Source organism: Epinephelus fuscoguttatus, linkage group LG6, assembly GCF_011397635.1.
Source record: "Epinephelus fuscoguttatus linkage group LG6, E.fuscoguttatus.final_Chr_v1".
In the NCBI taxonomy this organism is placed as follows: Eukaryota; Metazoa; Chordata; class Actinopteri; order Perciformes; family Serranidae; genus Epinephelus; species Epinephelus fuscoguttatus.
In genome coordinates, this window is record NC_064757.1 from 19,258,844 (window position 1) to 19,280,584 (window position 21,741).

A 21,741-nucleotide genomic window follows, 5' to 3' on the forward strand; every position below is an offset into this window, starting at 1 on the left:
CATTTGGCTGTTGTTTTCCTCTGTGTCAAGTGGCTATTAACAATGGGACCAGTTTCCTGACTACAGCCACATCAGTGGAGCTCGCGTCATTAAAGAGATAGCAGCACACGCTGACCCGAGTGATACCGGGAAGTGAGCAAAAGAGGCAGAGGAAAGGGAGGCGCGGCCCAGCCCGTTTGTCTGTTATCACTGGCTCTGTGTTCCACAGGCTCCCAGGGGAAACTACCAGACGAGAGGAAGACTTCACCTTCCTCCTTCCAGACATCCCCCCCACCCTCCCCTCGCCCCGTCTTTCCTAGCACTCCCGCTCCTCAGCAGCCCTCCCCTCCCGCCCCCCACGCCCCAAACATTTTTAATTATATCTTCTCCCAAGTAGTGCGGCTCAGTAACCAAGGAGCTGACATTGATGCATGTGCTGATAAATCCGCAAACACTGGAAACAAGATTAACAAAGATTTTGAGGAAAGGGTGACAGCTAATTTTGCGCAATGGTCGGCGCCTCATTCAAGAGTGATGTTTTTGATAGAGCGAGCCACGCCTGAGAATTCATGCTCCACGCAGGGGAGGGGGACGCGAACGTAGCACGAGGAGTTCCGCGGCATTTGCACTTTTTAAATTGTTCTCTTTTTTTTTTTAATCTTATCCTCTCTCCGTCACTCCAGGGACTGTCCCAGTCTTTCATCCCCCCTATTGAGCATTTAGCTTCTTTGTTTATTTGTTTTTTTCATCCTGTTTGATTGTGCACACATAACTTCACATAACATATTCACACTCAACAGAATGAGATAATTCACTTTACTCGATTGTCAACACATTTTGCCACACATGCCATTCTATATATTACAAACTGAATCAGGAAGACATAAGAAAACATTAACCTGTTATTAACCTAATTTAATTATATTTATTTATTTATTATAATTTTTGAAAATGTACGAAATAGAATAACTTGCCCAGTGATGGCCAAAAAATAACTTGAGAATAGGCAGCTCATTCGTTCAGCTGCTCTGTCTGTCTGTGGGCATTTATTCGTGTGTGTGTGTGCGTGTGTGTGTGAGTGCGAGTGTGTGTATCTGTGCCAGTCTAATCAGTGGGATCTAATCAGCAGTGTGTATTGTGGAGTCGGTGACATGCCACTCCAGGCCCATGGTCCTGTCTCTGAACTGGCTCTTAACCCACTGAGACACCGATACACACTCCTCTGAGAGAGATATCAGTCTGCCTCATCACCCACACACACACACACACACACACACACACACACACACGCACACGCACACCAGGAGAGAGAACGAGATAACAATCATACTTCCACAGCTGATTCCCTATTTTCCCATCGAAGAAGCCACAGCACCCTACCTCCTTCTGTCCTCTTTCTCCTCTCTGCACCCAATTTCAGGTCTATACAGTAGAAACATCTTGTAGATTTCTTTTGTTCTTTTTTCATGCCTCTCTCTTTTTTCTCTTCCCTTTTTTCCACCTCTTTATGTGATGTCTCCCTTCTCAGAATCGCCTCCCCTGTCTTCATCTGAAGGCAGCTGACAGCTTCTTTCACTTTTCTTTGTCAATTTCTCCTTCTCCCTCTCTCTCTGTCTCTCTAGCTCTCTTTTTCATCTGTGTACCCCCCCCACCCCCACCCCCCCTCCTCCATCTGCTTTCGCTTTTGTTTGCCCGGCCCCTCTCCCATCCCAACTTGATAATGAGGAATGCGGTGTGACCCTGACCTCCATCGGCCCTGCAACCACCTCCGACCCCTCCAGGTGACCTCCGGTCCCTGTTTTGACAGCTTGATTAATTACAGAGTGTTATGATTTATGAGAAAAGCAGTATGTAAAAATAATAGACAACAGGTGGTCTTAAAAAAAAAAGTGGTAGATTTGAAAGAGCTTCTAGTGAGGATTGTGGTGGCGGTGGGGTTGAGGGGGTCTGTGTGTGTGTGTGTGCGCATGAGAGAGAGGATGTGTTTTACAGCCGCTTTCCATGGTAAATTGCTTTTCAACCGTTTTTGAGGGCTACATCGGGTTAATAGGAAAATGTCTATTGCTCCATGCATGGTTTCCTTAGTTGCCACAGCATGGCTTTCTCCACGTGTATTTGGCCGTATGGTGAGAGGATGAAGGGGATTCCAACATACATGCGTAGCTCCATGTGTGTGCTGTGAAGCATAAACCCAGCCATGTGGTAATGACACTATGGAAAATGTGCTGGAACACACAGACATACATGCATACCCACACACAGATACACTTTATTCTCCGTCACCTCTTTTCTAGGTTACATCCTGTGAAAATAAGCAGAGTAAATGGCAGGACAGAGCAGCCATAGTGTTTACCCTTCACACTTCAAACACAGCTTGTGATTGGCTGTGGCGACCTCCCCTGACTCATGGACCTGTGGTGCAGCTCCACTTAGAGAGGGGTCAGAGTCTCGGACTGTTGAAGTGTGTGTGTGTGTGTGTGTGTGTGTGTGTCTGCGTGTGTCATTGTGTTAGGGTGTCTGTGTGCTGATACTGTGGCATTCTGATTTATTGCCAGTTGCATGATGGTAGCCTGTTACACTCTGACAGTGTATGATACCACAGCAAGTTGAAATGAATATTTTACATGTAAGATAGCAAATTTCATCTCATGAAAGGTCACACTTGACATTACATATCAAACACACGCTCACACACACACCTCACATAGCAACAGTCAGCAACATCAGCAGGACCACCAGTTCTCTCTGTGGCCCCCCCTTCTTAGGTCACAATAACAGGGCAGGGGTGAAGGGATTCCTCTTTGACCTTTGACTCTTGGAGGTCATAGTGGTCCTGTGATGTTCAGTAAGATTAATACCCTGGGCGCAACAGCATGGTCTCATTATTTACCAACACAGTGCCATTTACTGGTAGATGACACCCAGCGCAGCACACCTACACATATTTCATCACGACAGTCAAAATCTGAATTTGGAAGTCATTTTTAAGCGTACATAAAATATAACAATCTACATAATGCATCAAATGTACTATAATATTTTTCTTTGTAATACACACATGTGCTTGTGTATTGAGTGTATGTGCCGAGGTCCGTGCATACACATGCATACATACAAATGCTCATGTGTCGACAATGTTTAGGTGTGTCCTGCCATTGACCCCGACCACCTCAGTCTGTACATATGGCCATGCGTCTCACACCCACTGTGTGTGTGTTCATGTGTGTTAACGCACTAACTACCTGTCCAGATGGTGAAGTAGAAACATTCATCGACAGCGCTCTTTAAGAATTTCACATGGTGGAGGAATTTCTCCACTTCAGTCGAACTGAAAGGCCCACTCACTTTTTTGGTGCCATTGTGAGTCATTGTTATCATCAGAGATGGATTTTGTACTGTCATTGTGGAGGTCAGATTTCTTATTTTTGTTCAGTTTTGCTCAGAAATGAGATGTTGAATAGCAGCCAAATATGCCTTTATAACCACCATCATTATAATCATCATCTTCATTTAGCAGTGAATTCCTTCCTTCCTAGGCCCATTGAACTCAGGCTTTGCCTTTCCTCCTTCCTTCCGCGCACAGTTATTAGTGGCCTTCAGGACAGGGTTGCTCCTGGGAAGCCTCCACTCCTCCTGTCTTCCCTATTTTTGTAGCTTCCCTGCCTCCCCCTCTGCTCTCACCTCTCTCCCTGATTTATACATTAAATAGTTAGGCAGGAGGGCAGGGAGGCACCTATCATTCCATGATCTATATCTCTCTGTGCCCTCATTAAAAATACATGTGTATGCTTAGGGGAGACAATATAGAATATATAAATCAAAATGCTAACGGCATCAGAATAAGCCTCCTGTATTTATTTCCCCATAGCTTTCCCTCTGTGGGCTGAGGACTCTTCCTGCTTACTGTATTTCCTTTGCTGCGTATGTGGCAACCGCATGTTTGATACTCTAATATTAAAGTATACTAGAAATATTGTTCATTTATTATGCAAGTGATTTAATAGTGTGCCGAAGAAACACTGCCGGCTGAGACGTGTGTTAGTATGATATTCCAGTTTTGAGTTTTTGTAATTGTTAAAGGTCAATAAAAAGATGTAATATCACTTTGAGAGACATTCAGATTTTTGGATGTGTGCTGAGCGGCCCTAAAATATCAGTGTTTGTGAGTTTACATTCACAGTTGCTTCTTTGTGAATGACATGCTGGTCTTCTGTAGAAAAAAAATTTGACAAATGACTTGTGTAACATTTACTTGCACAATCGATAGCTCTGACAATTTCCACCTGGACGGTGATTAATGCTACATCCACCCCCAATCTAGCAACCCCCACCCGCAACCCTGCACCTCCCTCTGCGTGTGTCGTGCTGAGAGCAGATGAAGCAGGCCTCCGAACTATGTGTGCGTTTCAGCGTACGTGTTTGTGTTTATGTGGCGCTGCCTGTCCAGACACTCGGATGCTTGATCAACCATCGAGCACGGATAGTGACTGAACAAATTCACAGATTCACAGACGTCGAGCACGGTAAATAATTGACGCATAAAGTGGCTTTGGCATTGCGCTGAGTGAGTTACTCAACAGTGCCTGTGTCTTTATGTCTATCCTTTCACTAAGGTGCTGAAAATAGACAGGTCGGGAGGAGCGAGACAGGAAGAGAGAAATAGAAAGTGTAACAGAGAGAAAGAAATGTAAATGCGAGCATGAAAAGAAGCTGAGGCATCAGGGATCAGAAGCTGTGCTATTCTCTTCACTTCCTCCACCCCACTGCTCCACTTTGAACTCATTTATAAATATTCAGCTCCACATATAAACAATATCCAAATGAGCCCAGACATTCATGCCAAGGTTAAAAACTCTGCTGCTTATTACAGACACAACTACTTGACTAGCTCAAAAGGTTAGCCTCTTATTCTGACCTAAACTATTTGTGCTCATTAAGATCAAGAAAAAGATAATCATTACCACAGAGTCTTATTTACTTTGACCAAATTAGTGTACGACTACATTAGTGGAAGCGAACGCAGAATGCAGTCTTTGAACTTGAAGTGAAAAGTTGAATTTAGAGAAACTTAATTAAATGTGTACTCTTTATTAGAGGAGAAACCCATGCAGTGGGCGATTTGTTTAAAATTAACTCAGAGGGCAGATGGGGAGATGAAGCTCCAGTTTGTCTTACTTTTCCTATGTAAACATTTGTGTTGGCTGTTCAATTGATTGCTTAAACATACATGGATGTGGGGTTAAGCACTGGATCCAAAAAAAGCAAGTTAAGCTCACGTATCTCATGTATGTAATGCAGTTTATGCCACCTAATTTAGATGTTATTTTAGTCCATTTTCTTGTTATTTTTTCTATATCAGCCGTTATGTTTGCTGTTTTTTAAAAGACACTGTGAGATAATAATGTTTAGTAACATTTAGGTCTTCTCCGCAAGCACTTGCATGGCCCCCTGGGTATCGCCAGTTATCAAGAGGATGATTGATTTTGTGCTGACAGGCTGATGACAATCCCGTCTCATCCCCTCTCACATCACCCCTAAGATCCACACATGTCTTTTCATAGCCCCAGTGGTACAGTAAGAACTCTCCCACCCTTCTGCTCTCAGAGCAACATAGCTGTGTGTTTGGTCGGGTATTTGGGGGGGGGGGATCTCAGACTGGTGCTGTGTTAAAATGAGAAAGGGGGCACCGTGACTTAATCTGACATTACTGTGCGATCTGTGTGGTATCTCAGCCTCAGGGAGAGGGGGAGTGGGAAAAAAAAGAGAGAAAGAGAGAGAAAAAAGGGGGATCGGATGGATAAAGGGGCCCTGCATGCAAAAAAAGCTCACGTAGAGAAGGAGACAGACAAGGTCACACAGAGCAGGGTGGCCCTGACAGAGAGGGAGAGTGAGAGTATACTTGTTATTACAGTATTTACCTTCCCTCCCAGCCCCTTCATACCTCTTCATTGAGGGACAGTCTGTGTTTTTTCTATCTCCCTCTTCCCTGTAAAGAGTTTTGTACTTATATTTGGTGTCGCTTCAGCCACAAGTAACTGGATTGCAAACAAACTGCAACGCCCATGCTTTGCTCTCGCTTATTTTCCAACTTAGCTTTTCTTCTCGGTCAGCCATTGTGCCTCGTTCAGATCTCAAACCAGACTGTAGCCTGCAGACATCCCTCCCCTCCTCCTCATCTTATTGGGTATGCCACGCAGGGTGACCCTTTCCCCCTTGTCAGTCAAGCCTGAGCAGCGAATCGGGAGCTGCGTTTTGCTGAAACAAGGAAGTGGAGCGAAGGCTGTTGAGAAAAAGGAGCGCCGTTTGCCCCGATCCTAACAGCCCCCCGACAGCAAACTAATAAAGTAAGCTGCCCGGGATCCAATTTCAGTGTAAACCTACAGACCGCACGCTGATTCTCAAGATGTAAGATGCATGTGCACAGATACATGAATGCACTAAAATCCGAGTGCGATGCGAAGAAGAGCATTTATATGCTAACAGCCACACACAACCTCAAATTCACGCAACCATACCATCCACTTTCCTCACTGCATGCACCCGTGACCGCTATCAGCCATGCTTTGTACCTGTCAAGTGCTGTCCTTTTCCCTGTGCCCAAAGCCCTGCTCACTACATGAGAGCTCTCACATCAAAGCTTCGCTGAGCTCCACACGCACAGATGAAACACCCTCTCACTCCGGCCGCCTCTCTCCCCGCTCCCGCACATTAGACACATTTCATTTCATTACAACGCCACTGGAAAAATAGAGGTGCTGCTGTCTTAAAGGGACATCTTATTTACTCTCTCTCTAACACTTGTGTACTCACGAACGTGGACACACACTCAGACACACACCCACACACACGCTCTCTGCTTTCTTTTCAAATAATGCGACTGGAAGGGAAAATAATGATCTGTTAGCATCAAAGTTCTAGTGGACAAGCGGCATCTAATTTGACCATAAAGAGGGCGCATCATCGTCATCAAAGAGTATTGACAGTATTGTTAAGACGGCGCAGTATGGCTCCAGCTCCGTCATCATGAATCACAAACAATGGTTAATATCACGATATTTATAATGCAGCTTCATATATGTTTTCTGTTTTTATACATTCATTTTCTCGGCATCTTGCAGATTGTAAGGAGATTTTGGGTTTTCACAGAACTTCACAATGCTGCATGTGGGGAGATTGGGCGATGACGGAGGAAGGGTTTCATCACGATGATGAGACAAGCCCTGGTTTCCTTAGCAGCGGCAGCCTTTGTTGTGCTATCTGGTATGGGACAGGCCGACAAAGGAGCGCTAAGGAGCGTCCGTAGCGGGGTGATAGGGGTCGGGGTGCCCCCCCTCGGAGGGGTCGGGGCGACCCTCTTGACCGCTGGCCCCGGGGCAGGGACTCAGTGTGGTGGTGGCACAGGGGCACCCACAGGGCATGGGAAGAGACTTAGCCTGCATACTGCAGCAGAAAGACGAGACTGACCCAACGCTAGAGGACCGTGTGTGTGTGTGTTTCGTTTGAGGCGGTGTGTGTGCGTATAGGACAAAGGCAAAGTGACCCAATGTTAGCAAAGTGTGAGAGAGAGATTTAGTGGTATAAAAAGCAGGGTGACCCAAGGTTTGCAGTGTGCATTTGTGTAAGATTCAGACTTTGACAGCACATCACAACACAAAGATCAGATTTAGCAGGTGTATCCAGTGTGTGTGTGTGTGCGTATGTGGGAGAGACTTAACAGTTAGCTGGAAACACAAAGAACAAATGACCTAACTCTACAAGGGAGTATGGCGAGATGTATGGAGAGATTTAGCTGTCACAAAACAACGCAGAGACTAGGATGGTGAACATTAGCTCTGTGGGAGAAATTAGTTCTGTGGGATTTTGGGTAAGCGCTGACACTGTGCTGTTCACTTTGAATATCGTTGGGGTTCTTCTAAAACGCTAGTTATATTTTATAAATTTGGTGTATACACAGTTAGACAATCATTATAGAAATTTATAATCTTGATTTTTTTTTCTTAACATAAGAAAAAATATAATAATTACATTCATAAAAGAGCCTTATTTCAGTTTAGGGTAAAATCATATTTAAAGAACATTTTTATATATATATATATTTTTTTTTTCCCACTTGCTTTGTTGTGCTCAGTCCATCAGCACCAGACACATTGTTACACATTTGCTTGATGGAGGGAAGAATAAGAGGAGGAAGTGTCTGGACAGGGAGAGCAGTGTTGCCCTGACACCAACACAGACCTCTCAGTGTTCAAATAAATGATGGTTTCCGACATGGAGGTGAACTCGGCGGCACTGCTCCTCCAGACTAAGTATGCCGACGACACTGGTCGCCTTTACAGCAATGTCCTTCTGGGTGACTGGACAGCTGAAAGGGTTAGCACTGTTAGCTCGGTTAGGTGTGTTAGCCTCTCTAAAGGAAAGGCCATAGGCTATAGGCCACTCAGGGTTAGCATAAAGACGCTAAAGGCTAGGAGCCGGGCCACTTGAGGTGACCGATAGTATGCTTAAGGCCAGGAAGGGTTACGGACCAGTAAAGGGTTAGGCAAAGAGCACTGAAGATGGACACGGCTGTAGGCCACTCAGGGTTAGCGTCAGAACACGTGGGTCAGTGTTGCTAAACCATTAACTTTTGGCCTTGTGAACCAGGATTAGGGGAAAGGAGAAATGCACACACAGTGATGTGATGGTGGGTAAGTGCAAGAGGCTTTTCCTGTTTTCTTTTCCTGTCACTCTTTCCTTTCTGTGGGAAATCTGTCGACAGCTCAGTGTGTTTTTCAGTCTGTCATTGTTTCGTTTTTTTGCATACATTTTATTTATCAGTATTGGATTTAATCATCCAAAGGTTGAAAATTGTATCTAGTTCATATGGTGTTGCTGCCATGGGCTGAACTGGTCCTGTCAGTTATTTTATCAGGCTGCCACCAGTGGGCAGTGGCACAAAGCTGGTGTGGATCTGGTTAGACTACATCTCTCTGTCTCCCCTTCACTCTCTATCTATCTTTGTCTTATCATTTGATCTATCTATCTATCCTTCTGTCTATTTATCTATATCTCTCCTCTCTGCTTCACGCTCTTTCTTCCCTCTCTGTCTCCCTCTGTCTCTTCCGCTCTCCTCTCTCCTCACCCGCTCCTATTTCTTTTTTAATCCAGCGATCCATCTGTCTGAATGTGCGCTTGTGTGTCTGAACTTCTGTATTTGTGTGCAAATGTCTCTGTGATGTCTGTTGGCTGAATTAAGTCTCCCTAATAGATCCTCATCCATTACCTCTTCAACTTTACTTTTTCTTCTGTACCTACACACACAGACTAATAAAAAATACAGGAGAAACATTATCTACCTAGAATTTGCATGCAAACTATGACGTGGACATGCAGTTTTTTTAAGTCATAAATCAATGGCTAAATTACCATTAGACTCACTGCGCCTTGGAGTAAAGTACAAAATGTTATTTTAAAGCAGATGCCATTAAGTAGCAGAACATTCTTTAAAGCTGAAATTTCAAAATACATCTGTTGAATTTTCAGTAAAAGCTGATGTAATAGTGAAATCATTTTTAAAACACACACTCTAAGTGTAATAAATAGGTATTTGATCATGTCCAATTTTTCTCACTTGAAAATGACATCTTGAGTTTATTATCTTTATATTATTAATAAGTTTTACGTTACAAATATGTCCAGCGAGGGAAGGAGAGCCTTGTCTGGGTTTGAAAGGGAGTGAGAATCAAACTAATTTCATAATCTGAATAAGTGAGAAAGTGTCATTTTGCCGTTGTCAACACACTGCAGGTGCTAAGGGAAGGGGTGTGTGGCAGGTTTGATGTCGATGGGCACAGGAGGGACACACACTCATGCTGCGTCAACGGAAGACAAGCACATTGTGTTAACACTTATTAAGGAAGAGGAGACGTGCTGCCTGGAGAAGACAGTGTGTGTGATGGCGATTTGCAGGGGAAGCTGAGCAACGCTGCCTCCCTTAACTCCCTCTCACATCTCCTAAAGGTCTTTTTGTCAGTGCTGATGTCTCATACTCCTTACTCTGTGCTGTGCGTATGTGTGTACAGGCGCATACCCATAAGTTTGAGTCTTGGTGTGTGTGTGTGTGTCACAATGGGGGTTATGTGTGAAGGCACAACCAAAGTGAAACAGGAATCCATCCATTTCCTGCTTTAGTTTCAGAGTGCTTGGGACAATAAACACAGTTAATTAAAATGGCTTCAAAGTTGAAGAAGTCACCAAAGGCTACAAGAAAACTTCCTTTTCTCCACAATAAGTTTCCTTTCTGTCATTTTTTCTTATTACAACCACTTGAGTTTCTTTTCTCTCTCTCTTTTGAACACTTCTTTGGCATTTTTAAGGAGTGCAGCGATTATTATTAATATTAATTCTGATATAATTTTCATGCCAAAACTTTGTTGGGCTTTTTTAAAAAAAAAAAAAAAAAAAGTCAGGCCTTTATCTGTAGAAGTTTGAAGTCCCGCATACACAGCAACATGCACATACACAGATACGTATGCAGTTGCGGCTAACTCTTTTGCTGAATGATGGTGGGATCGATTGGGTTTGATATTAAGTGACACATGGCCTTTGGAGTCACTAAATGCTACTCACTGACTGAAACCACCGGCGCTGAATTCCAATCCCCCAGTTACTTCTCAGGCTTGTCCCTTCAGTAACACTCTTTCCTCTGTCTCTTTCTCTGCCATTTCTTTCAGGCTAGATTTGCGTCATTCCCCCCAGTCATCTCACAATCTGTTGTTACGGTGTTATTTGCTCCTAGGCATCCACCACAGAGCTCTTTCTTAAACACCATGATCCCCGACCAGACATAGACTGAAAAGGGATAGTTTCTTATCTTAGCAGAGATTATCATGCAGACTTGTATCAACTTTCCTCGGTAACTCCGACAAAGTTAATATTGTTTTTTTCCGAAAGTAAAAAATAGCAACTAAGAGACAACAAAAACTGTTCTGTCAACATTGTGTTTTAGACTTAATCGTGTTTGTAAAGGCATTTTCAAAAGTTACAGAAAATAAATTGGGAAGTAAAATGAAAAAAAGATGCACAAGGAAACACAGTCTCATTTGGTGCTTGTTTAATATGTATTTTTAAGCATCTCTTTGTCACACACACATATCTGTCACACATTTATTTTATTGATAAACTATAAATATGAAGTCTTTTTTATGCACCTTTTCCTTTTGTTTTGCATTATAATGCACTTTGTTATAAAAAGCTCCACACAAATACATTTTTATATTATTCTACTTGGATAAAGAGAAATAAATAAACATATTAAATATGAAAAGTGTCTGATGTAGATGATGGCGATGCCATGGCTCTCTAACAAACAATGTTTCTTATCTGTTTTAGGAGGGCTACGGTGTGATGGTGCTCAACCCCAATGAGAACTACCTGGAGGTGGAGAAGCCCGCCATGTCCTCTCCCCTGCCCTCCCCCACTGAACCCTCGGACGAACCCGCAGAAAAGAGGGAGCGCAAAGATGACAAGGAGGGCAAGAAGAAGAGAGAATTTTATGAGAAGTACCGTAACCCACAGAAGGAGACAGAGACCGAACGGATCCCTATACGGGTAAGTCGGGGAGGGAGGGAGGGACGGAAGGATGGAGAGAGGGAGGAGAGACAGAAAAGGAAGGCAGGAAGGAAGTGTTCAGAGAACCAGGGCGGAGGGACAGAAGGATGGATGTTCATCAAAAGCAGACATGATGGGGGAGGTGGATGGAGTGACAGTTTAGGGTCGTGGGAGGAGGTAGGAGAAGAGACATAGGTGAGAAAATGGGAGGGAGGAATTTGGGCAAATTTGGAAGAGACAAAAGTGGCAAGAAGGTGCGGGGAGGAGGAAGGTGGGAGGCGGCTAGCGGAGAGGAAGCAAGGGAAGGAAATGTTAGGTAACAAGGGATGAAGGGAGGATGGGAGGCAGAGGGAGAAAGAGAGGCTCTTGTGTGGTCAGCCTGTGTGTGAAGAGGTTGGCCGGGCTCCAGTCGCCTCTCAGTGAGCAAGTGTTAACCACATGGCTACCTCCCTCTCTCCCTCTTCCTCTCCCTCTTTCCCTCTCTCTGTTTTTCTCTCTCAGATGGTGGGCTGGTCAGTGCAGCTCTGGCCCTTCACTCTTGTTGACCGCTGGGATTATTATCTCCCTAACACACACTCTGCAAACACACTGCAACATTCTTATCATGCTACACTGGCCGTACACCCCCTAATCATACACACACATACACATACACTTAGCTCAGCCAGTTTACGTCGTGGTCAAACAAAGGAAGCGACCCTTTGAATTAATCTAGTTCCATTGTAGAAACAAATATGGGCAAAGTGATGAGAAATTAAAACAATGTCGTCCTCTTCATAGATGCCTTTTGTTTCAACCCTGCCGACAAAATTCATAATTCACCTCCTCATTAGGGTTCAGCCATTTTTTTTAACTTTCTTTAAAGCTCTCATTCAGTAAGATTTTGAAGATGAAGGGCATGCGGAGGTAGGCTTTTTCCCCTCACAGGGTTTCATAGGAGAAGAGTGTCCCCATCGATTATCTATGTCTTACTTTGGTTGATGGCAGAAGCGTCACAGCAATGCGCGTACGTTTGTGTGCGTGGGTGTGTGTGTGAAATACGTCAGTCTCTGGTGTCTGACAAGAGTTAGGGCTGCTGTGGGACTAGCAGGCGGTGTGTGAGCTGTCAACGCAGGCTTTTTTGTTTTTTTTCTCACCCCCCTGGCAGTACCTTTACACACACTCTAATAAGGGATAATTAGCCGCAGTTCTATCTTACTCTATCACACTTCTTTACATGTGTGCTGGCTTCCCCAGCATACAGTTGATGAACTTGCTTTACACTATCTGACATGAAGGTCTCATGGTAAACAATCCATCATGACTAACTTGAATCTGTCACTTATGTGTATGTTTTATTTTAAATTAACACAAAAAATCCATTGTTTATTGCAGGTGAGTGTTATAGCATATCCCAGGAGTGTGTGTACAGAGAAATGCATGTGTTGCCTATACATTTTGTTTAACTTTAATAGGATAGACTGTCATTTTTTCTGAAGATGTAATTTCTATGGATCTCATATCACATAACTAGATAATTTTCTCCATTTCTCCTTTTCTCCATATAATATGTGTCTATCTTCTCCTCTTACTCCTCTCCTCTTGCTTTAAATCTTTAACACTCAGTAACGTTAGCAGTGCAAGATCGTTAACACAGTCCCAACCAAGGTTCCCCTATCCTACGAGGTAGCATGCAATGTAATTCACATCTCGATATTGGGCTCAGCTTGCTTTCCCCGTGCCTGCATAATGCATGCCGGACAGGGTCAGATGCATTGAGACAAGGGCGGTATGCAGCAGTGGTGTGTTTTTTTTGAGACTGCAGTGTCTTGGAAATACTGTCTTGGCTTTTTACAGCTCCGTGAGATGGAAGTCAGGACAGACATCGTAATGAGCAACTGAAGAAAATACCACACCGGCCCAGTGTCACGTCATGTCACTTTTCTTTTTAATATAAGCTAGCGCATTGATAATTGATTTAACAGCCCATACCAGCGCAGTATCCAGCGTTGTGCCATTTTAGGCCGGAGAGATGGATTAAAAAAAAAAAAAAGCTTTCTATGTGTGTTTTTTCAGACCAGCAGGCTAATACAAAATTATCCTCATTAACCAGAAAAGTAGGGGTCATGTAGAAGGTTTAGATTTTCCAGCCAAATACACTTGTCCTTAGATGCTGGGATTGCAAGACTCGGGATAAAGATTAACGAGTGAGCAGGTTGGCTCTGTGTTGGTGCCCCTTGAATTTTGACCTTTGACCCAGAAGTCAGCAGGATGTTAGTGTGTATGACCTCGCCTCTATCCTCCACGCCTCCTCCTGCACCGCTTTACTCTCCACTGCTCTGCCTCTGTCCGCCCAAGAGTAAGCTGTCACGCACACACACACATACACGCACGCACGTAAACACACGTGCAGATATGCAAAGGCACACACAAACTGACAGACAAAAGAGTAAAGGAGGTGGAAAAAGAACTAAGGTTTTGACATTCGTGTGTGTGTGTGTGTGTGTGTGTGTGTGTGTGTGTGTGTAGCCTTCTCCTTCACCTCCTCTAGTCGGGGTGGGTGGTGGATCAAATCAAACCTCTTTAGCAGGGCTGTTTTCATCTTTTTCAACAGCACCCACCCAAGACACGGGCACACACTCACACAAACCTTTTTTATTCACTACACCTCGCACTCTAACTCCCGCTGAGCTGCCAGACCACCTGCACACAGCCATTCAGAAACACACACACTCAAATATATACCCCCAACTCCACGTAATTTAATAAAATCCAATATTACACAAAAAATACTGTAAGCTTGAATTACGGCCTGTCTTTCTCTCCATTTGTACTTATGAGACTCATAAAATTACATTGTACATTTTCGTTTTTACCACATTTACTCACAAAGACTGACACACACACACACACACATATACACACACGGGCCCCCTGATAGAGTTGAGTTGATTAATACGCTTCCTTACACACATTAATAAGCTCTTAACTGCTTTTAGGATTCTTACTTTTTAGCCTTGGGTTCATAGTGTGCAACCTCTCAACCTTATCTAATCCCTCTCCTCTCTTCTCTTCTCCTCCGGATCACACAGCACTGGGCCATGTTTAGGGGGATGTCGGTGGAGGAGGGAGAGAGAAAGAGAGGACAGAGGGAATGATGGAAGGATAGAAAGTCTGATCGAAGGGATGCTGATGAGGATAGTGGAGGGGTGGGGAAGCGGAGGTGGGGGGGCGCTCTCTTAGCACTTTGCCATATAGAAGTTTGGGAGTTCACTTTACTCTGAATTTTAGCAGTAATCCAGTTAGCTATTTTCTGTCAGCCAAGCGGAGGAATGGCAGGAACAAAAGGCACATTCATGGGCTTAAGAAGCTTCCAAAGAGTTCACCCAAGGCTGGCTGGCTGGGATTAGGCCAGCAGGCCCTGGAAAGAAGAAGGGGAAAAAAAGAGCAAAGGGGACAAAAAACAGAGCTTCGCCTTTCTTTAAGCACCACTTATTTTTATAAATGACTGGAATACTTTTCTCTCTTTCTCTCTTAGTTTTTTTTATGCTTTTCCCTTTTAGCATCTCACATTATACATTGTTCAGAAGGAGAGAGATACAGAGAGGCCCTCTCTCCTATAGCATTTTGAAGCAGCAGATTCGGGCTGTTTCTTCTGTTCTTTTTCTTCCACTATATTTAGTTTCGGTTCAACTTTAAGAATGAGAGATCCATATGATTGAGACCGGACGTCAAATGATCTCACTATGATGCCACTTTGATTCTCTCTACAATTTTTCATTTGTTACAATTATACCGCAACGGAGGAAAAATCGGGGCTCTCCAGTGTGCTTGTGTTTCCACTCAAGGCATTGTTTAATTCCCCTGTGTTAAACCATTTGTTACCCCTCACTGTGGTTAGAGTCGATGTGAGACCCTCTCCTTAGGGTAGGGAATAAGATTATTGTTTTTGTTTTGCATATCATACCTTTAGTTTTTCTGTCTTCATTGCACATGCAGGACTCTGGAGTATTCTGGTCTCCAATTTCTTAGTGACAAATCTTTTGTACTGCCTTGTACTGATCTGACTGTTGTGGATTACAGTGTGTGTTTCCTAAAGGAAGGAGCATCCATTATTTAGGCCCTGCCTCTCCAAGACCCATTATTCCCAGCTGCAGCTGTCCACAGGGGCTGGCTGAGATCCTTGTCCTTGTCTGTGTTTAGCAGATGATGTCCTGTTTCCCCATGTTCGAGCTGTACTACAAAACGTCCTGAGGATTCACTAACGTACATGAACACACACTCACACACACACACACCAAAACTTGATTATAAACATTAAGACATGGACACAAAAGCACACACACTGGTAATTGTATTTGACATGGCGCTACAGTGTTTCTCTATGGGACTGGGTTTTTGCTCTTTGTCACCTTCACCCCTTTGCCCCAGTCTGTGGCCCACAAGCAATTATACAGACAGGGTTTATTTGACCTTTGACCTGTGGTCGTGCCAAGAAGTAAGCCTCAGCATATCTAAGGACAGGTAGGGACTTGATTAACCTCTGAACTTGGTCAGAGGAGAGGTCAATAAGCAGGGCTAGAGGGCAGCTCACCTGCTTGCTGCAGAGAACAAATTGGCTGGATGCCATCGTTGTATTTGGGTGTGTATTTCTGAGAGTGTGTGGTAGAGAAAACGCTTTGACCTGTGTGCATGTGTATCTGTCTTTATGAGCTAAGTTCTCATGTTTAGGGCCACAGTACAAGCACACTGTGGTGTGTGGCACATTTTAACTTAAGGTTTACCTTCCTGTGTTTGAATTTAGTGTAACTGATAATGCGTCTGACTTCTCAAAGTTTAAAGGAGGAGTGAGACTGTTAGATTTTGTGCTTGTTAGTGTGCGCGAGCATTTCTGGATGTGTTAGGTGCACTACATAACATCTGTGTGTGTACACATACCTGTGTGTTTGTGTGTTTGCTCAAGGCAGAACCCGTGTAGCTGGTCTCAGATCCCTGCTCCCAATCTTCTAGTCAGGTCAACCATCAAACACATCCATCCTGCCCTCCCTCGTACCTCCCCACCCACCCAGGTCCCTCTCTCTCTCTCTCGCTGTCTCTCCTTCCCTTTCTCTCTCTGCACACAACCCTGTTGTGGATACAGGCTGACCCGAATAAAGACATACACAGACACACACACGCACATACACACAAACACAGCACCTCAGGGTCATCCTGGAACAAACACAGCCTTGTCTGCCTGCCTGCTCTCCTTTGCCTTATGTCAATTAATGGCTCGCAGTAATTTCACCTGACAATCCGGGCGGCAGCGCGAGGCTAGCCGAGATGTCACAGCGATGACCTTTCTGGCCCGCAGCCGCTCTTTTCTAATAAAGAATCTCACAAACCCACAGCAACTTCCTTTGTACTTTGTTAATGAGTTATTGATTTGAAACAATGCCCTGGCAAATATTGTCAGAGCAGACTGACCCCGCCAAGGTCATGCTATTTCATTGTATACAGTCTGAGCACGCTAATCTGCACGTGGGATGACATGGACGCTATAGTTTTTCTCCTTCCTCTGGCTCCGGCTCTCTCTCCCCCTCTCTCTTTCTCTCTCTTCTACTTCCCCTCCACTTATACTGTATATCCCTTCATTGCAAAGTCGAATAACACACCTACACATTCATTTCTCCCTCTCGCTCTCACTCTCTTACACACACACGCGCACACAGTCACCCCCCCCCCCCCCTTGTTAGTCTTGCACACGTTTTTCACCTCGTTCTCCCTTTTCTCTGTCTCTTTCTCACATCATTATATTCCCAACTCTCCATAGGTACTATACCTGCTAATTACCCACAATGCCACAGTCATTATTTTCCCATCTCTGCCGCTAATTTGCTCCATACCTTCCTTTTCCCCCACTCTAGCAAGACCCATCAGCTCCCAGACAGCTTCTAGCTAACTTCAGCTCTCTGTCGGCCTTAAAAGAGAGTAAAGAAAGAAACAAAGACGAGAGGGGAAGGAAAAAAAGGAAAAGGGATGGCGAAGGAGTACACGTCCCAGACATTGATTAGAATGCAATTGCAAACAGGTGTCGTTGAGGTCCACTTTTTAATTGTGTGCACAGAGACCTGTACGCAGTCGCGCACGCACACACAAGCACAAACTAACTTACTCTAATAACCTCTTTGCTAACATCAAACATATAATTATGTACATTGCTTATTTAATTTCTAATCATTAGGCCAAATGAAAACAACCCTGTTCTGTGCTCATCAGGACATATTAAAGAGTATAATGACTGCGGCTGCAGTTTGGTTCACCTGGTGTGTGGCCCAAGAGCAGGAGAGGACTGAGAGGCTGAATGAGATCCATCAGTCAGTCAGACTTAGTGTGTGAGAAAACACCGGAGTAATTTGAGTAATTTGTTTCTACCCCTTCCTTTGCGAGAAGGAACTCTCGAATAATATTGTTTTGTGATGTGTGTTTGTAATACTTGTAACTTTACTTCGGCTCTCACTCTAACCCCTCGGAACACGTATTGACATTTTTGCAAGATTAAAACCAGCACTGCCCAAGCAAAAGAGTCCAAACTCAATAAAGTTGTTTAGGGATCCCGTGACACTGTCCTGACACTTCTGGCTCCCTCTGAAAAGTTTTTGAGCGTAAAAAGTATAATGGCTCCTATCCACTAGATTCCTTCCGGTCCACACTGCTCACCATCTCCCGACTTGCAATTCCAGCTCCCTCAGAAGTTTTCTGAAGTCCTGTATGTTTTGGATAAGGAGGAGGAGCAGAAGGGAGGTGCAGGGAGGTCTGAAGTGGTTGTTTGTCAGAGTGTGTTGATGTTGTTAGATTCATTGTTTCCTGTGTTGGTCAGACACTGGGTTTGTGTTGGCGTTGGGGCTGTTATTCTGGCTGCAGTGCACTCCTTTCCTCCACTCTCCTTTCCCTGCTTCTCATTACAGTGAATAAACACAGGGCAAGTATTGGACCGGACAACTTTTGAAGAAACAAGAGAAAGTGTGTGTGTGTGTGTGTGTGTGTGTGTGTGTGTGTGTGTGTGTGTGTGTGTGTGTACGAGTTTGCATCTGTGTGCATGCACTGGAGCATGTCTGTCGGTGTGTGTATGTGTGTGCGTGTGTGTGTGTGTGTGCAATTATGTGTGGTTTTGGAAAGGAGTGTGGGTTGTTATTGGGTAAGTAATGGAAAGAGCTAAATTGAACAAATTCTTGAAACTAGACAATTGGAAGGCAAACACTTTCAACAAAGGGGTAACAGTTGGAACCATTTATGGGCTAAAAGTGGGGTAGATAGTCATGCTTAATGTCATGTAACAGGTTGTCTAGCAGTTTAATGGTGACGTAGGGTTTAACACATAATCATAGTTCTGCTGATTGGAAAGCAGGAACTTGGAAAACCACATTTTGGTTAGTTGACTCACCGCAGCCTTTAGGGGGGTGTGTGTGTGTGTGTGTGTGTGTGTGTGTGTGTGTGTGGGGAGCCGTCTGCACTGAAGCCCATCATGACTGACAGTAAATGCACATTTGTTCTGTTAGCATGTACATAGCTATGTATATGTGCGCGTCTGTGTATGTGTACTATACATGGCAACATGTTTATGAATTCCAAGTCGATAGCTGAGAGAATCTGTCAGCCTTCTCCCATAGACTTCTGTCTTAGAGGACACATAGTGATATATTCTATACCTTCCATAGTATAGTATGTATGGCTCTCCCTCTCACTATCTCTGTCTTTTCTGTCTCCTTTTCTCAAGCTCACTCTTCCATTTTTATTTCTTTTTGATAATAGTTAGCTTTCAGCATCTGGAGACTGTCGGGTCCTGAGACTGTCTAGGGTGCAGATTTGTATTTTATATTCTCCGAGGGGACCGTATGGATCACTATATATTCAGTAAACACACAAACAGCACACACCCTCAAATGTCCCTTGACAGTCATGGCTGAAGGATGTTGGCAACAGGTGTGCAGTTGGGACGCTGTTCTGACAGTGCTGGCAGATGCACACACAACACAGACACAGACACACACACACACACACACACACACAATCAGAGAGAGGCACACACACACACACACACACACACACACACAGTGTAGAGAAACTGTGGAAAATAAATAAATAAACTAAGATACTGTGTGAGAGCTGGTGACAGGAATCCGGTCTCGCAGGGCGGTGTGCTCCACTGCAGCTAATTAACCCCAGGAAATAATTGCAACAATATGCAAATGCTGTTTAGATAATTCACTACACTGCCATGCCAGGTAGTCAGTCACTCTGTCGTCTGCCGCAGAGGGTGTAGGCAAAGAACGCGTGTTGTTGTGTGTGAGCTTGGGTGATGGAGTCAGGAGCACGGGGAGACTCATTTGCCACCATGAAGACATCAACTGTGCAGCGTGTGTCTTTAAATTATTGTTATTATTCATTATACGGAAACGAACAAAAATGTTCATCTTGTCTTCATGATGACTAAAAAGTGATAATTTGTCAGTTGTCACACACAGGAATGTTTTGTCTGCTGTCAGTTGATATCAGCAATATCAGAATTATTGATTAAGTTAATGTCACAGACACTCACACAGACATACAAGGGTGGTATGTACAGTTGCAAACCCTGCTTAATGTCTCCATGTCAGGCCAGGTATTGTCATGGGTGGGTGGAGAGGTGGACAAAACAGGAGACGGAGGAGTGTGAAGAAGAACAGGTGGCATCAGCAGAGGAGAAAAAGAAGGTAGAAGAGTGGGAAGGAGTGAGGGAGGGAGCCAGGCTAATGAAATGGGCTTCACAGATGAAGGGTGACACGGCGGAGGAGAGAGGAGGGAGACTTCAAAGGACTTTGATGTCACAGCCTTTCAGACAGACAACTCTGCTCCAGCCAGCCCCTCCGTGCACACAGGATAGCGCACACACACATGCACACACATGCACACAAGCACACGCAGAGCCCTGATGGCAGAAGGGCAGGGCAGAGCGGAGTTGCCTGCTCTTGCATCACACTCTGTGAATGGAGGTGGGTGCTGACACTACAACCCCCTCATGCTAATCTACCAGTAAACACAAACACTCTGACAGGTTAATTTACCTCTAGACAAACACAGCAACAAAAACGCACAGCGGCACATCATCAAATAGTGGAGGCACGCACGCACACACTGGCACACAAACTTGTACACACAGACATGCACGAGCGAAAACACCTCATCAAATCACAGGCTACTTTGCTTTCTTCTAAAGGTAAAGTTTAAACCACATTTTCTGCAGAGTGTGTGTGTGTGTGTGTGTGTGTGTGTGTGTGTGTGTGTGTGTGTGTGTGTGTGTTCTTCACTATCTCCTCAATTACCACCTTTAGGAGAGCGAGCGTTGAAGTAATTATCTTTCTGTGATAATATACTGTCTTACTTTGTAAAATGCAAACACATTTATGGAAACTAACAGCCAGAGAGTCTCTTAAGACACCTCCTCTGTCCTTTACCTCATATCTCTAATTATTTGTTTTGGAGTCACATGGAACATTTTGACACTCAATTAACAGATGAGTTTCCATTCTCTGTAGGCCATGTGTTTGTTTATTTTGAGATATTCTTTTCAATATACATCTGTACGCTAATTAAAAGGAAAGTGTGTGTATGTTTGTGTGCGTTCAGTATTGTGCTGTATCTTAAATACAGTGTGGTGTTGCGAGCTGGATACAGGTGTTTGTAGGCAACAAAGCTGCATGTGTACTGCAGCCTCTTGTGGGAATGTATTGTTGATTTCTATTGTGAACCAGACAGTTTGATAGGAAATCAAAGTCTAGAATCAATGTCACAAGTTCATTAATGGATGCCCTTTTCTCGCCTGTACTTTTACTATTGTTCTTTCCAGCCCTGGATAAGCGCTTACATCTCTGGTTAATTAAACATGTCTTCTGGTTGCATGTGCGTAAATCCTGCACGTGCGTGCGTGCGTGCGTGCGTGTGTGTGTGTGTGTGTGTGTGTGTGTGTTTGACCGTGTGCATGCAGATGAGAGTGAGAACATTCGTACTTCTGATTGTGTGCGTAGGTGCAGAACTGTGCTATTTTGTATATGCATGTGTATATCTCCTCTCTGTTGTTTTTTCCTTTGACCTTCCTCTAGTGTCTTCCCATTATGCCTCTACTGGTGTATGGATGGGCCATCGATTCAGCAACGGGGTACAAATTAAGATTTAAAC

At 44.2% G+C, this 21,741-nt stretch overlaps 1 protein-coding gene across 1 annotated transcript in view; it reads left to right on the plus strand.

Moving 5' to 3' along the window:
* Positions 1-21,741, plus strand: part of fam172a (family with sequence similarity 172 member A) — a 175,869-nt gene that overhangs the window by 61,771 nt on the left and 92,357 nt on the right. The window contains exon 7 of the mRNA XM_049578705.1: positions 11,350-11,568. Coding sequence (XP_049434662.1) covers positions 11,350-11,568 — 219 coding nt within the window. The remainder of the gene's footprint in view (positions 1-11,349; positions 11,569-21,741) is intronic.